The 19,139-nt window shown below is 37.3% G+C and overlaps 1 protein-coding gene across 1 annotated transcript; it reads left to right on the top strand.

Annotated features, from left to right (window-relative positions):
• Positions 1-2,659: 2,659 nt before the first annotated feature.
• LOC131953265 (MAM and LDL-receptor class A domain-containing protein 1) lies at positions 2,660-15,434 on the top strand (the record flags this gene model as incomplete). Its single annotated transcript, XM_059316371.1, is given in 10 exon segments — positions 2,660-2,797; positions 4,696-4,771; positions 5,190-5,310; positions 10,753-10,931; positions 11,959-12,189; positions 12,834-13,010; positions 13,326-13,496; positions 13,955-14,054; positions 14,841-15,012; positions 15,337-15,434. Coding segments are annotated over 10 exon segments (1,463 nt in total), but the record flags the coding sequence as incomplete, so codon positions are not given.
• Between the last annotated feature and the right edge of the window lie 3,705 nt (positions 15,435-19,139).

Here is a 19,139-nt window from a genome sequence, read left to right on the forward strand (position 1 = left end):
TCTACTGTATAATTCATTTTTCTTGAGACCATTAAATTAAGCACACTGTAAGTTTACTGTATAATTCCTGTTTCCTGAGACCATTAAGCACACTGCTAGTTTACTGAATGATTCCTGTTCCCACCCACAGACTGAGTCGATGCCAACCAACATGCACCTGTCCCAGACTACTCACCTGTTGTACCTGCAGTTTGGTTTCTTCGTCGTGCTGCTATCATATGCAGGGTCATTGCCCTTATATCAGGTAGGCTGTTGGGGCAGGTTTTTTTTTTATATCTACCAGTTTAAATGGTGTGACAGGTGTGAGATGCATGAAATGTATGAATATGATGTGTGATATATGTGATATGTGTGATATGTGATATATATGACATGTGTGATATACATGACAGGTGTAACATATGTGACAGGTGTGACAGTGACTACGAGTGTTTAATGAAGTTATGTAGAGAAACTATTATTATAAAGTTACATAAACAAATACATTCATACATATTTGCTTTATATACATATATATATATATATATATATATATATATATATATATATATATATATATATATATATATATATATATATATATATATATTATATATTATATATATATATATATATATAAAGACTGACAGTTTAAAATGTTGAACTTGTACACAGCACGACTGGAACAAATATGACAACTTTAATCCGGAAGAAAATCTGGGTAAGTCATAACTTAATCTCCAGGCCTAATCATGAACTGGTTTCTATCAACCCACACAATTTTTAGAAGTTTGTTACCACCAACAAATCAACACTCGCTTTTGTTTTATAGAATTTTTTCCTTCGAATACCTCGTGTGGTCTACTGTAAATTACACATTTAGGAAGGAGGGGGGGGGGGGTGCAAAGTTCAGGGAAGAAGTGTGACAATGAAAACAGAGGGAGGGGGATGTTCAAGAAATTTAAAGTGGCATTTTTTGCTGTATTCATTAATAACAAAACCCATTTTTTATTTTAGAAAGAAAGAAAAAAATTTTTTAAAGCTTTTTATGCAATTTAAATTTATTTCAAAATTGTTTTTATAAAAAATAAGCAATAAAAATGAAGCAATAAATCAACCACGCCACACATTCCTTACACCCAAACAATTTTCTTTTATTTCCTTTTGCTTTTTATCGTACATTTGTCATTCTATTGTTAAGTTTTAGTGTGCATATTCACTCAACTGATCTATCAAGGTAAATCTTAGGATTATAATGTTATAAACACCTGTGACAGACAATGTGTTAAAGGTGTTTAATTGTGTTTCCACAGGTACCGATTTGTTTTTGACAGAGGGGGATATTTTGATAGATAGGGTAAGTCTGGTTTTTGGTTTGTCTGATTGTTTTAATAGCTTGGGTAAGTCTGGTTTTTAGTTTGTCTGCTTGTTTTAATGGCTTGAGTAAGTCTGGTTTTTGGTTTGTCTGCTTGTTTTAATGGCTTATAATGGGCAAGTCTGGGTTGTTGTTTTACTTTTTTTTTTCTTTATCTACCTGTTGATGCTTATCCATTTGTGGTATTATAGTGGTTTGTTTTGTGTTGATCGCATGTGGTTTATCATGTGACTTATGTGATTAACATGTAGTTAACATGTGGTTTATCATGTAACTTATAAGGTTAACATGTGGTTTATCCCAGTAGCGTAGAGTGGATGGGGAGGGGAGGGGGGACATATGTCCCCGGGCGTCGACCATAGGTGGCGCCAAAATGGGTTGGAAAAATAAACTGAAAGGTTGAGGGGGGTGCAAATCGAAAGTTTGAGGGGGAGGGGTGCAAATCGAAATCTCGATGGGGGGGGGGGGGGGGGGGGTGCAAAAAAATCGAAAGTTTGAGGGGGGGGGTGCAAATAGAAAAGTTTGTCCCCATGTTAGCGTGTTTTATTAGTAGTTTCTGTGGACACAAATCTTGAGGAAGGAGGGGGTGGGAGTATTTAATTTAATCAACAATATAAATACAATTTAGAAAATAACAAGATCAAATTTAGAGAGGGAAGTCCACATCCACTTTAATTGTCGCATTGCCTTGTGAGGTGTCAACAAATAATAGAAAATTTTAAAACTATTTTTTTCTTACCTTCACAATTATATTTGGTACATTGTTGAGAGTTTGGGACCACATTAAGCTGGTCACGTGGTGGTACGACAGTCACGTGGGAAAGATCACGTGGGTATAGCTAGGGTTAATCAAAAAGATGGGGAGAGAATCGTTTCTACACAAACGAACGAAATTCGTTTAAAAAAAATATACTGGGTTAAGCACTTACCCCCCCCCCCCCCCCACCGTTAAACACTACGTGTTTGAATAAGTTTGCGTGTCAGTATGTGTCACACAAAGTTTTGAACTTTTCTTGTAAAACATCGTCCCCCATTTTGTGTTTATCTTCTACACATCAGAAGATTATTGCCCTCAAAATTAACTGTGTTTATCATCCTTATCTGTCTTCTTAGCTCATGTTTATCCACGCTACATGTATTTGTCATTCTTACCTCTGTGTATCATGTTTATCATGTTTACCTCTGTTTATCATGTTTACCTCTGTTTATCATGTTTACCTCTGTTTATCATGTTTACCTCTGTTTATCATGTTTACCTCTGTTTATCATGTTTACCTCTGTTTATCATGTTTACCTCTGTTTATCATGTTTACCTCTGTTTATCATGTTTACCTGTGTTTATCGTCCTTACCTGTGATTGTACAGGAGAAGGCGCGCTACCTGTATATTCAGGAGCCACAAGAAGGTCACAGTAAAAAGACTGAAGGCACAAAATCTCGACAGGTGTTAGCCAAAGTTATTTCCCTTTTACCCACCAACCCTGAGTATTTGCCCCTGATAAATAGAAATCTCCATTTACCGGCATGTGAACAAAATTACCCAAAAACAAAAACTTTTTTTTTTAAATATTGCATTTTGCCTTTGAAAATATTTTTGAACAGAAGCAGTAATAATAGAATCACTATACTCAGCATTTTCCTGCTATGATTTTATTTTGTCTGTACATTTTGCGTTGTCATTGCTTTGTGTGTGGTTAGTATACTGTTTTTGAAATGGAAAAAAAAGATATTTTTTTTAAAATATGCAAGGCTTGAAGGTTTGTTTGTTAACTCAGCTGCATTTTTCTATAAATAACAGTGTGACGTCATGCCCAGTGTTTACATCCTCTGCATGTTGCATTTTTATTTGTGACCACACACACACACACACACGCACACACACACACACAAATTCATACACAGTGTAATGTAGTTACTTTAAACCAGACATCCCTTACCATTATAAAATAAATCAGAAGTATTCTAGGGCAAATAAAAATATTTTTCTGAAAAAAAAGATAATATTTTTTTAAAAAAGAAAATAAATATTAGGTGTGTTTCCCCCCCCCCCCCCACCCCCTGAAAATAAGGCATGTGTATTCCATCTAACACATTTTAATATGTCTTGTTGTCCAATAAAATTTTTAATCTCGTAGTTCAGTGGTTTGTAGCTGACATTAACATGTCTCTTATTTTGCACGTTTCGCCTCGTTTTGATTATTATCAATCTTTATTAAAAAAAAATGGTAATTGTATATTTGAAAGATTTTATACAGCTTTTGATTGAAATATTTTTAAATGACATTCTTGAATTCCCTAAATAAAAGCTGCATGCAGACCTATTTATGAATAAGATTAGTGAGTGCAACTATTTAAAAATAGTTTTTTTTAGTACGAATGCACCTTGTTTCTATCTAGAAATCAGCATAGTGTATCCTTATCAGCTATAACTAAAACAGTTCTGGTCTATACATGTAATTGATTTTTTAGTTGTTAGTAGATGCAATCTTAGTTGTAAAATGTTTAATTTAAAACTTAAGGTTAGCCTGTAAAATATTTTTAAAGAAAAGAATTAAAAAAAAACACACCTAAAGACACAAATAAAAAGGTTGCCAAATGTATATCACATTTTTGTTTATACTGATGAAGACATGTGGTCGGAACATGGTTCATTTTGTTTGTTTCCATTTAGGGTTCTTCCATGTTGGTACCTAATTTACAGGTGCTACCTAATTTACAGGTGCATGTTGGTACCTAATTTACAGGTGCTACCTAATTTACAGGTGCTACCTAATTTACAGGTGCTACCTAATTTACAGCGGGTTCCAAATTTAGAGATGGTACCTAGTTTAAAGATGCTACGTAATTTACAGGTGTTACCTAATTTACAGATGCTACCTAATTTACAGGTGCTACCTAATTTACAGGTGCTACCTAATTTACTGGTGCTACCTAATTTACAGGTGCTACCTAATTTACAGGTGCTACCTAATTTACAGGTGCTACCTAATTTACAGGTGCTACCTAATTTACAGCGGGTTCCAAATTTAGAGGTGGTACCTAGTTTAAAGGTGCTACCTAATTTACAGGTGCTACCTAATTTACAGGTGCTACCTAATTTACAGCGGGTTCCAAATTTACAGGTGCTACCTAATTTACAGGTGCTACCTAATTTACAGGTGCTACCTAATTTACAGGTGCTACCTAATTTACAGGTGCTACCTAATTTACAGCGGGTTCCAAATTTACAGGTGCTACCTAATTTACAGGTGCTACCTAATTTACAGGTGCTACCTAATTTACAGGTGCTACCTAATTTACAGCTAGCACATAATTTACAGTCGACGTGTCTTGACTTTTCAGAGACGCAGCATCGACTCCCAGTACTACAAGACCTGGTACAACAGATCTGTGCCGTACATCTACGACTTCACTTTCTGTGAGTGCTGTCTCGCTATGTCTTTAGTATAGTGGCGTTCTAAGGGTTCAATTTACTGTCGTTGTTTCCTAATGGATCAGATACTCAATCGTAAATGGTGAAACAGATTTTTTTTTAAATTAGCCCGAACCCCATCTTCAACACACATTATGAGAGCATCCGGTACAACCAATTATTAGGAGATTTTGATATAACAAATGAAACGGCCAAGTTACACGGTCAAACCCGACGGGCAGGTGAAGTAGAGAGTATCATAGTCGAATAAAACTCCGTTTAGATTCATCGAGAATCTAAAAACTAGACACGGGCTACCTCTATCTAACATTCAGATCTTAGTCTTAAACACAATATTTTGTGCTATATTCCTGTAGTTGTTAATTAATTAATTAATTAATTAATTAATACCTTGCCCAATTAGCCGCCCAAGCCCAGGAACAGGTGGAGAACGCCATCTTTGACATCCAGAACTCCACCTGCCTCAGGTTCAAGAGGAGGCAGCAGGAGAAGGATTACATTCGGTTTATTCGGCCAGAGACAGGGTAAATACATTTCACACATTTCATATTGTCCGTCCAGACATTTCACATTGTCCGTCCACACATTTCACATTTTACATTGTCCGTCCACACATTTCACATTTCACATTGTCCGTCCACACATTTGTCCGTCCACACATTTCACATTTTACATTGTCCGTCCACACATTTCACATTTCACATTGTCCGTCCACACATTTGTCCGTCCACACATTTCACATTTTACATTGTCCGTCCACACATTTCACATTTTACATTGTCCGTCCAAACATTTCACATTTCACATTGTCCGTCCACACATTTGTCCGTCCACACATTTCACATTTCACATTGTCCGTCCACACATTTGTCCGTCCACACATTTCACATTTTACATTGTCCGTCCACACATTTCACATTTTACATTGTCCGTCCAAACATTTCACATTTCACATTGTCCGTCCACACATTTGTCCGTCCACACATTTCACATTTCACATTGTCCGTCCACACATTTGTCCGTCCACACATTTCACATTTTACATTGTCCGTCCACACATTTGTCCGTCCACACATTTCACATTTTACATTGTCCGTCCAAACATTTCACATTTTACATTGTCCGTCCAAACATTTCACATTTCACATTGTCCGTCCAAACATTTCACATTTCACATTGTCCGTCCACACATTTGTCCGTCCACACATTTCACATTTTACATTGTCCGTCCACACATTTCACATTTCACATTGTCCGTCCACACATTTGTCCGTCCACACATTTCACATTTTACATTGTCCGTCCACACATTTGTCCGTCCACACATTTCACATTTTACATTGTCCGTCCAAACATTTCACATTTTACATTGTCCGTCCACACATTTGTCCGTCCACACATTTCACATTTCACATTGTCCGTCCACACATTTGTCCGTCCACACATTTCACATTTTACATTGTCCGTCCACACATTTGTCCGTCCACACATTTCACATTTTACATTGTCCGTCCACACATTTCACATTTCACATTGTCCGTCCAAACATTTGTCCGTCCACACATTTCACATTTTACATTGTCCGTCCACACATTTCACATTTCACATTGTCCGTCCAAACATTTGTCCGTCCACACATTTCACATTGTCCGTCCACACATTTGTCCGTCCACACATTTCACATTTTACATTGTCCGTCCAAACATTTCACATTTCACATTGTCCGTCCAAACATTTCACATTTCACATTGTCCGTCCACACATTTGTCCGTCCACACATTTGTCCGTCCACACATTTGTCCGTCCACACATTTCACATTTTACATTGTCCGTCCAAACATTTCACATTTCACATTGTCCGTCCAAACATTTCACATTTCACATTGTCCGTCCACACATTTGTCCGTCCACACATTTGTCCGTCCACACATTTGTCCGTCCACACATTTGTCCGTCCACACATTTCACATTTTACATTGTCCGTCCACACATTTGTCCGTCCACACATTTCACATTTTACATTGTCCGTCCAAACATTTCACATTTTACATTGTCCGTCCACACATTTCACATTTTACATTGTCCGTCCACACATTTGTCCGTCCACACATTTCACATTTCACATTGTCCGTCCACACATTTGTCCGTCCACACATTTCACATTTTACATTGTCCGTCCACACATTTGTCCGTCCACACATTTCACATTTCACATTGTCCGTCCAAACATTTCACATTTTACATTGTCCGTCCACACATTTCACATTTTACATTGTCCGTCCACACATTTGTCCGTCCACACATTTCACATTTCACATTGTCCGTCCAAACATTTGTCCGTCCACACATTTCACATTTTACATTGTCCGTCCACATATTTCAAATTGTCCGTCCACATATTTCAAATTGTCCGTCCACATATTTCATATTGTCCGTCCACATATTTCACATTGTCCGTGCACACATTTCACATTGTCCGTCCACAGATTTCACATTGTCCGTCCACATATTTCACACTGTACCTCTACACATTTCACATTGTCCGTGCACACATTTCACATTGTCCGTCCACAGATTTCACATTGTCCGTCCACATATTTCACACTGTACCTCTACACATTTCAAATTGTCCGTGCACACATTTCAAATTGTCCGTCCACAGATTTCACATTGTCCGTCCACATATTTCACACTGTACCTCTACACATTTCAAATTGTCCGTGCACACATTTCAAATTGTCCGTCCACAGATTTCATTCACATTGTCAGTCCAGGATTTTTACGCATTTGACTCAATAATATGCATTCATAACATATTTATGTATTTACACAATCACATACATGAGAGAAACATACAAACACGCATACACATAGATATACAGGCTTATACAAAGAAACCACTGCACCGCGCATACACATACACACTCACACGTTCCCACATACACAGACTCAATTATCAACACCACATTACACTAATGCTATTCAGAACAAACATCTCCTTATATATATATATATATATATATATATATATATATATATATATATATATATATATATATATATATATATATATATATATATATACTAGCTGCATCCCGTGCTCCGCCACGGTAAATCATTTTTAAATATACCAACTTGGGAACAGAACAAAACTAAACACAACACAAACGAACGCAAAACAAAAAAACAAAAACAAAAACGAAAAAACAAACACAACACTCATAACATAAACACAATTTGAATGCAATCATAAAGGCATATTGCTCACAGTCTAGCCCGTAGCGCCAAATCGCGCCCTTTCCGGTGATTTGCACCAACCTTAAACTTTCGATTTGCACCCCTGTCCCCCCCCCCCCTCCGCCCTAAAACTTTCGATTTCCACCCCCCCCCCCCTCGCATATTTTTTCCAACCAACTTTGGCACCCCCTAAGGTCGGCACCCCGGGACATATGCCCCCCCCCCCCCCCCCTCGCTACGCCTCTCCTATAAAACCCCTAACTTGTCCGCAAACCGAAAGATAGAATAATAATTAGTAAACAGTATAAATAATAGGCAGTATTTAAAATATCCGTGTTTTACCTACAATATTTCACTTTATCCATTCACGCATTTTTTTTCCAGTACTTTAAATTTTAAAAATTTACAATAACGTTTCATAACTAAAACCATTGCGCACCTAATGAACGTGATGACGCGTCTATAATAGTGCTGAATAGTTGATTAAAAATTATAAGTCTTAGTAATAAACAGTAGGGCCTACATTTAGTGAATAAAATAAATAAAATATTGTCTTTTATCAATCCATGCTAATTATTATTTTCAAACAATAATTTCCTCTTACACATCCGAATAATTTGCATTCACATTTTGCAAATTATATTATCGCAACACTAATTCCTTCTATGACGAACGTATATTTGCATTCACATTTTTTATTAGCGTGAGTTTAATGTATTTTTAAATTACCTCCTTTGTCAAAATTAGAAAAGAGAGTTAAATTAATTTGATTTTTCTACCGTACTGTTATTATGTTATTGAAATGTATCCACTTTTTCTGGGAATATAAACGAAAATGATATTTGACATTGATCCTTTTAATATGTTTTAGCAATGTGCGTGTATTTAATATTCTCTTTACGTTATGCAAAATTGTACAAACAGTGGAAATTATAAAATAGCTCTATGCCGTTATATAAACAAACCCTACTCAATTACTTATAATAAGATACTGCGGTGCACTGAAAAGCACTACATGGTGCGATGTTTACTTTTATGGTTCCAAAATCTATAGCGATGACGGAAGGAAGGACTGACACACTACCAGCAGCGTTATATATATATATATATATACTAGCTGCATCCCGTGCTCCGCCACGGTAAATCTTTTTTAAATGTACCAACTTTGGAACAGAACAAAACAAATAAAAACAACACAAACACAAAAAACACAACCACAAACACAACACAACCACAACACAACCACAACACAACCACAACACAACCACAACACAAACACAACACAACACAACACAACTACAACACAACCATAACAAAAACACAACCACAACAAAAACACAACCACAACACAGCCACAACACAACCACAACACAACCAAAAAACAACCACAATACAACCACAACACAACCACAACACAACCAAAAAAAAAAAAAACAACACAACCACAACATTAGAATCACCACCAAACAACACGCTTTTTAGGCGTCCGCGCCCAAAGAGACCCTTTCCAACATTAAAAATTTAAGTCACATAAATAGATCCTACTCCATAACTTACAATAAAACAATGCGATGCAAATGAATGTACGGCAAGTGGTGTTTACTTTTATGGTTCTAAGAAAACACATTGGCAATGTAATTAGAATTACCACCGAAAATCACGCTTTTCCCAGGCGTCCGCGCCCAGAGAGAGTCTTTCCACCATTCTCTATATTATAATTATAAAATTTCACCATCTGTTAGCACCAAAAAACAAAAACAAAAAATAGTGATTTTGAGAAATCATAGACTAATTAGAAAATAATATAAATAATCTTAACATTTTTCTCTTTTAATTATGAACCTTAACATAGACTAATCAATGCGGTAGTAATAAAAAAAAGATTAACTTAAATTATTGTTGAGTTAAATATATTTTCAAATTACCTCCCTTGAAACAATTACCACAAAAAAAAGTGGAATTAATTAGCTTTTTCGACCTACTTTTATGGAAATGTATCCATTTTTTGTAGGAATATAAACTAAAATCATATTTGACATTAATCTTTTTAATACGTTTTAGCAGTTTGCGTGTATTTAATATTTTCTTGACGTTATGCGAAAGAGTAAAAACCGTGGCAATTATAAAATAGCTCTATGCCGCTATATAAACAAACCCTACTCTAATACTTATAATAAGACACTGCGGTGCACTGAAAAGCACAGCGTGGTGCGCAGTTTACTTTTATAGTCCCAAAATCTATAGCGATGACGGACGGAAGGACACGCTCAGCCCGATTATATTATAGATATATATATATATATATATATATATATATATATATATATATATATATATATCCTATATATATATATATATATCCTATATATATATATATATATATATATATATATATATATATATATAGGCCTATATATATATATATATATATATATATAGGCCTATATATATATATATATATATATATATATATATCCTATATATATATATATATATCCTATATATATATATATATATATATATATATATATATCCTATATATATATATATATATAGGCCTATATATATATATATATATATATATATATATATATATATATATATATATATATAGGCCTATATATATATATATATATATATATATATATATATATATATATATATATATATATATATATATATATATATATATCCTATATAATGATTTCCTCGTACCTTGTGGTGTGCAGTAGCTGCTACAGTCCCGTGGGTAGGACGGGCGGATCCCAGGAGGTGGCGCTGGGCGACGCCTGCCTGAACCATGGCACCATTCAGCACGAGATCCTGCACGCGCTGGGGCTCTGGCACGAGCAGAGCAGAAGTGACAGGGACGACTTCATCCAGGTCATGTGGGACAACATTCAGGAGGGTAAGGTCAAGGTCGCGGGGAAGTCACCATTATTTTTTCCGTTATCGTATTGAAAAAAAAACTCAATAAGATGCCTGGCAATCTCTAGTTTTTCAACGGGAGGTTTTATTTATAAAAGACTAGCTGAGAAGGGGAGGAGCGGGCAGGTGGGGGTGGAAGAAAGGGGGGGGGGGGTAATTTATTGAAGGATTTTATACATGTTTTTTAATACAATTAAAGCTTCGACAATGAGATTACTTATTTAAAATGACGGGTGTACTTTATACACGGTGATTGACTTACTTGACCTCCGACCCGTTTTATCTTTGTGATGTCAGATCTGTTTATCTCTAGACTGATTGACACGACCAGCTGCTTTACTTCTGACCTGGTTAACCCCTGAATGTTTAGTCTCTGTACCGTATGACCTTTAACCTAATTGAAACTGGCCGGATGTACTCTAACCTGTTAGATCTTAGACTTGTTTGAGAATTAATCTGTATGACCCTCTAATCTATTTTATAGCTGTCCTACTTTACACCTGACCCGTTTGACCTTTGAGTTGTTTGACCCCTGACCTGTTTGACCTCTCACCTGTCTGACCTCCCTTCTGTTTGACCTCTCATTTGTCTGACCTCTCACCTGTCTGACCTCCCACTTATCTGACCTCCCACCTGTCTGACCTCTCACCTGTCTGACCTCTCACCTGTCTGACCTCTCACCTGTCTGACCTCCCACCTGTCTGGCCTCTCACCTGTCTGACCTCTCACCTGTCTGACCTCCCACCTGTTTGACCTCCCACCTGTTTGACCTCTCACCTGTTTGGCCTCCCACCTGTTTGACCTCCCACCTGTTTGACCTCTCACCTGTCTGACCTCCGACCTGTCTGACCTCCCACCTGTCTGACCTCTCACCTATCTGACCTCACATGTTTGACCTCTCACCTGTCTGACCTCACATGTTTGACCTCTCACCTGTCCTAACCCCCACCTGTCTGACCCCTCACCTGTCTGACCTCTCTGACCTCTCACCTGTGACCTCTCCCCAGAGCACCGCACCAACTTCCAACGCCGGAACCTCTCCGAGAGTCACGAGGTTTTCCTCCGGCTGCCCTACGACTACGGCTCCGTCATGCACTACGCCAACAACACGTTCGCCAAAGATCGCCGGAAGCCCACCATCGTGCCCAAACAGGACCTTCCGGTGGGCGTGGTCATGGGCCAGAGGGTGGGGCTGTCGCGAGGCGACATGGACAAGATCAATGTCTTGTATAGGTGTGGTAAGGCTGATTTTCTTCAAATAGATACTTAGGTACATCACAATAACATTGGGTAAATACCAGGAGCTTTTAATGATCGATTTGCCGATACTAATATCGATAAATGAGTTTTCAGTATTGCTGTTGGGCATTGGTGTTATACACGTGCATGGGTACGTTTAAACAACAAGAACTTTTATTTGCTTGATTCAAAGCAAATAGTTTAAATACAGCATTGGTTCACCCAATTTTGGCCGTGTTATCAGTGTTTCTTCCAGACTTTTTTCTCCGGGGGGGGGGGGGGGGGGGGCACTTGAAATTTTCGGGGGGGGGCGGTAGACTTTCTTCGGGGGGGGGGGGGGGGGCGGACACTGTTAAAAGTATATATTTTCTATATAAATTATATAAATTTCATTTCGTTCGGGGAGGGGGGGCGGTAAAAAATTTTCGGGGGGGGGGGGGGGGGTTCGCCCCCCCCCCCCCCCCCCGAAGAGATGCCTGGAAGAAACTCTGCGTGTTATATTCGAGCCGTTTAATGGTGTTGAAGATTTTTAATTTTACAAATTAGAATTTTAAGAAAATAAAGGAATATTAATTTGAACTATAATAACATTTTAATAACTTTTTAAGCTCATTTATCAGCTCGTCTTTTCCCGCCATTTCAGACATCACCAACTGCTCATCGCCGGGAAATCTGACCAATGGCAGGATAGAAGGGGCAGACTACTCTGTCGGCTCAAAGCTGTACTACTACTGCAACAGCGGTTACGTCCTCATTGGTGCTCCGGAGAGAGTTTGTCTCGACATCGGGGAGTGGTCGGGCCAACATCCGGTTTGCTTACGTGAGTAATTATTGACCAATCAAATGTTTGATTAATTTTGTCGTTCATTTTCAGCAACGTTGGTCCACTTTAAATCTAACTACTTTTACTTTGTTTACCTCTACCATTAACTTTAACCTTCACTTGAGGGCCTAAACATATTTTAACCGGGCTCATTCTTCTATATATATATATGTAGATCTGTATAACAACATACTACTGTAGTGTATGTCCTAATAATCAACCAAAAACGGAATTTTAGTATATATATATATATATATATATATATATATATATATATATATATATATATATATATATATATATATCTCACAGAGTCGAATGGCGGGCGCACCTTGAAATACTGCAGCTTTGACAACCAGACGGCGCCATTTTGTGGGTGGACCCAGGGCAGTGATGATGACCTTGACTGGACTCTACTTGCCGGACCCACGATGTCCGAGGGGACGGGACCCAATGTGGATCACACCCTGAGTACTGTCTATGGTCAGTTGCTGTCTCCTTGACCAGGAGCTGTTTTTGTAAAAATTACGTTGTTTCAGTTGTCCTGTATATGATACAGTTATAAGCAGTGGCATCGCTAGGTGGGGGTTTCTTTAGAGATGTCACTATATGTGGTGTCATTGGGTGGGGTGTCATTAGGTGTGGGTGTCACTCGGCTCGGTAACTTAGGAAGACACCCCTTGCGGTCCACGCTACACCTAGTGACACTGCTGGTACATAGCATTGGTTTTACCATCAGACAGACCTAATTAAATACACCATCACACGGATAACATTAATTCCACCGACACACAGACCAGATTAACCACACCACTACACACACCACATTAATTCCAACATCGCAACAAACCACATTAACCACACCACCAAACACACCACATTAATTCCACACGATCCATGCTGACTTAGAAAACCGACGCCATTATTCCGCCATGTTGCAGGTGTGTACGCCTATGTAGAGGCCAGTAACCGAAGTCCCAGACAGAAGGCCAGGCTGGTGTCCCCTGTCATCAACATGGGCTTCTCCACCACCTGCCTCGTGTAAGTAGCAATACAGCACCTGACATCTGGTATTATAGCACCTGACATCTGGTATTATAGCACCTGACATCTGGTATTATAGCACCTGACATCTGGTATTATAGCACCTGACATCTAACAATACATCACCTGACATCTGGTAATACAGCACCTGACATCTAACAATACTGCACGTGACATCTGGCAATACAGCACCTGACATCTAGCAATTCAGCACGTGACTTCTAATAATATAGCACATGACATCTAACAATACAGCACCTGGCATACAGTAATATATCACTTTACATGTAATAATGTGACAAAATGGAAAGGTTATGGGTGAGGCCATATGCTCCACAAGTAAATAGGATTAAGTCAAGTCATGCAGTAATACAACACATGACATATAGTAAGACAGCACCTGACATTTAGTAAGACAGCACCTGACATTTAGTAAGATAGCACCTGACATTTAGTAAGATAGCACCTGACATGTATTTAAAAACTGCTGCAGCTAGCACAGCCATGTAAAACATTATAATTTAAAAAGTGTGAGCACTATTTACGTATAGCATTGATAGCACTACTCAAACAACTGACGTCCTAACGTCTTTGCCAGCTAGTTCTACTCTAACAACTGACATCCAAACGTCTCTACCAGCTAGTTCTACTCAAACAACTGACGTCTTAACGTCTCTACTAACTAATTCTACTCTAACAACTGACGTCTCTACCAGTTAGTTCTATTCTAACAACTGACGTCTCTACCAGCCTACCTTAACATGTTCCCATGTTCCCTTATAGGTTCTACACCTCCATGCACGGGGACCTGATGGGGAACCTGACCGTCTACAAGGTCAACCCTGGAAGCAGGAACCCCACAGAAAACAACGCGCTCATCACGATAGTCGGGGATCAGGGGGAGCAATGGAAACAAGTTTTCTTAGCAATTGAAGGGAGTAACACCCCTTTTACCGTGAGTTTTCCCAAATTTTATAAAATTTAAATTCTTATAACTTTACTCCTTACAAAAGAGCGAAGGGTTTGGTGAAAAAATAATTTAGCTTGTTATTTATTTAGTAATATTGTTATAATTCGTTTTCACTATTTTATTTTTACATGCTATTTTTTTCATTGGTCTAATTTATATCGTTTGTCATAGGTAGGCCTATATTTTTTCAAATACATTTCTATAGACCATATTTTACTAAATATCATATTTTTTTCTAATATTCTCCTATATGTTAAAGTTGTTTTAATATGGAGCTATAGATGATATTTTTCTAATATTGATCTCTAGATCATATTTGAAGGCGTGTTGGGTTATGGCTACACCAGTGATATCGCTGTTGACGACATCGTTATAGGTGATTGTAACACCTTTAAGCCACTGGCCATCTCAGGTAAATATGTTGTTACACCTGTGCAATTATGCTGTTATACCTATGTAAATATACTGTTATACCTGTGTAAATGTGCTGTGATACCTGTGTAAATGTGCTGTTATACCTGTGTAAAAGTGTTGTTATACCTGTGCAATTATACTGTTATACCTGTGTACATATGCTGTTATACCTGTGTAAATATGCTGTTATACCTGTGTAAAAGTGTTGTTATACCTGTGCAATTATACTGTTATACCTGTGTACATATGCTGTTATACCTGTGTACATATACTGTTATACCTGTGTAAATGTGCTGTTATACCTGTGGTAACTTGCTGTTACACTAGCGCAAATACACCTTTGTAAATATGTTATAACACACGTGTAAATATGCTTTAGATCCCTGTTAAAGTCTTTTAAAAAATCGTTTAACCTTGCAAATCACAATTTAATCATAAATCTATCAACACCAATTTCCTAACCAAAAATACTAATAATATTTTAATGGTTTATGATATAAAATTTCTCGTTGCGTGCTACGATTACGATAAAAAGCATCGTGAATAATAAACCTAGACACTGTTAAAAGATGATGTAATAATAAACCTAGACACTTTGTTAAAAGATGATGTGTGTACTTTCGGGATCTCCTTCTTTCTCTGTACAGCGTCGTTCATAATTGACGTCACACTCCCCTCCCCCCCCCCCCGATTCTCACCCCCCCCCCCCCCACTCCACATTTCTTTATACAAAAGCCAGCCGGTATAGGAATCTCGTCCTAAAATTTGTAGGGTAGAGTGGTCACACTCCATCGGGTCCCTACTCTCATCACCAATACCCCACCCTTCGTTACACTTGGTCAGAACCCCCCATTTTTAAATTAAGTCACACATTCCACCAACCTGTTAATACTAATTTTAAAAGAAAATCACAAATTTATATTTAAAAAAAAGCCTTTTTGCCATTTTAGCCCTTACAAAATGTACGGTACGTCATATCTTTGAAGACCCATCACCCCTCCTCACATAACATGAACATCCCCCCCCCCTCCATTTCTCCTAGGTGTACGACGTCATATATGGACTACCCCTCCCTTCCTCGAGATATACATCCATATCAGCAGAGAATGTTTATATACTCCGCTTTTTGTCCCAGCCCGCCCCCTATCGGCGCCCCGGACTTACCCCAATCACAGCTGTGCAGGCGACCTCGTGGTTGACCAAGATAGCCATTCAAGGAAGAAGGCCCTTAACACTCAGACCAAAACCGCTTCATTATCATAAGTGTCCTCTCTTTTTTTTTATGTTGATGCAGTGTTTAAACGCAGTCCCCTCTTAAAACAAACATCTTCATTCCTCTCGGTGCCTTAGTGTTAAGATTTTTAACACAGTATCTGTCCAGTGGTCTGTCAATTTATAATTAATGCTAATTACTCAATTTTTAGCATCTTGTACCTGAGTAGTTTCTTGCAAACTTTGCAGATTAGTGCATCCCCAAATGCAGCCCATGAATATCCCGATTTTAATCTAATTGATAATAAAATGTTCAGTATGTAAAATGAATCTAAAGATTACTATATTCAATAACAAAAAGTGATATCAATAAACAGTAGTGATCACTCAATCAGCCAGGTAAGATATTCTCAGATGGTGTTTACAAATTATATACGGTAGTTAGGGACAGAACATTGTCATTACAATGCACTGATTTTTGGTGATGTACAAAAATACCGTATCATTCTTTTTTATTTATTTTTTTCTACTTTTTGTTTAAAATACATTTTTAGCGCAATTTCCATACGGACAATTGCGATTATTAACTCGTCATTTCTGGATGTATCGATGAATGAATGGATGTGTGTCCGCAGCTTTAAGTGGTATCTCCTCCTCAACGAAGCAATATCGAGGACTAGTTCCAAAAGCAAATATGTTAAGCAAGTTCCAAGGATGATTGTGGGCCAAAAAAATTCCCGGAATTCCTTCCTGGATTACCCGGAAAAGCCAAAAAACCTTGAACAAATGCAGTTTTTGGTCCATATCTCGGCAACCAGACCACTTAGCGACTTGAAACATTTACCAATCGATTTCTGCCATAATTTAGAACAATATTGCCGAAGAAAGTTTTCAAAAATATCCTTTCGTTCGGTCACAAAAAATTAATTAAGAATTTTTTAACTGAGCATCGTGTAGGCCTAGGATGATATTTTTAATTTAAACTGAGCATCGTGTAGGTTTTTAGCGCAAAAAATATCCTTTCGTTCGGTCACAAAAAATTAAAAATTGTTATGGATAACATAAGGAAGTTGCGCGTAAATTGTCACTAGACTTTTTATTAACTTGTTTTTGTTTAAAATACATGTCCCTGAAAGGGATCCAACATTATATAATGTAATTAAATCATTGCGGCGGGATATATAACACTGAAATATTTAAATTGACAGTCCAACCAAAAATTTAAAGTATTTATTTTTAAAATTTGTTTTTTTTATAAAAAAAAACAAATTTTTGGAATATTTTATAATTATTTTTATTGTATTCATCCACAATTTAATACACAAAAATCAAATAGTTAATATTTATTACTTTTCATTTTAACTTGTTTTTATAAGTTTTATCAACTTTAATATTACATTGCTTCCCTTCGTACTAATGTAATTGTATACACAAGGGAGGTAATTAATATCATCAGGAAACTTACAATTATTCATATTTCCATTCGGTGTGATCTCCCTAAATATGAATATCGATTCTGGTTTTCAATAAACAGTAATCCATTACCTACTGCTGGTGTTGCGTTATAGAAATCCCAACGAGTAGTGAAAATCCGAGAAGTAGAATCATGATTGGTTATAGTGACTGATATAAATAAATACGTTTATTTGGTAAATCTTTTCTAAATTGTTGAAAGGTTGTTCTGTTGAGTTGGTTAAGATAAAATCATATCTAAAAAAACTTGCTTTTAAAATTTTAATTCAACATGTATATAATGTATCCATGTATATATAAATTATAAGCATATAGGCCTGTAGTATCACGCTTTTGGATAATAAACGTTCTACCTTTAAATATAACAGTAAAAGCGCTAGTCGCTAATGTTAAAAAGATTGCATAAGCGACCAACGCTTCTACTGTTATTTTCAAAGACTTAAGAGAGAACATTTATTTTATTATCTCATTTCAATGTATTTAATACATATTTGTGTACATGTTTTTATCTATTCCTACTAAACCAAATTTTAAAATTCTGCTTTCTCTCAATCTCATCCGTCCATGCATCTCTTAAAACGATGTGTGATTACAACGTACCTGTTTTTATCTGTCAAGTGGGTTTGCCGTAAGAAAGCTGCCGTATGTTTTACTACGCGGGTTTACTAGTAGACGTCCCGTGTGTGAGTGTTCCGTGCGATACGGCGATGGACGGATATTTACCAGCCGGACATTGTACACGACTTCTAGAATAGAAATTCCCACGCCCCTCTCATGCTAAAAGAGGGTTTCATAATTTCAGTTGCTTCTTCTTCTTCGTTCTTAATTGAATGTTGGGCACAAGTTTCTCCAACACAATTACTTGTTAAACATATCGCCGTTGACTCCGATTTCTTTCAGACTGCTCTTGCTTTTGGATTTGCTTCGTATGTTGCTGTCCCCAGCTGTCGAGCCTCATCTGTCTGGGGGTTCGAAATCGGGACCTCTCCTCGGTTTAACAATTATGAGATTTA

Source organism: Physella acuta, unplaced genomic scaffold, assembly GCF_028476545.2.
Source record: "Physella acuta isolate Inbredline_101_S28 unplaced genomic scaffold, ASM2847654v3 ptg000915l, whole genome shotgun sequence".
In the NCBI taxonomy this organism is placed as follows: Eukaryota; Metazoa; Mollusca; class Gastropoda; family Physidae; genus Physella; species Physella acuta.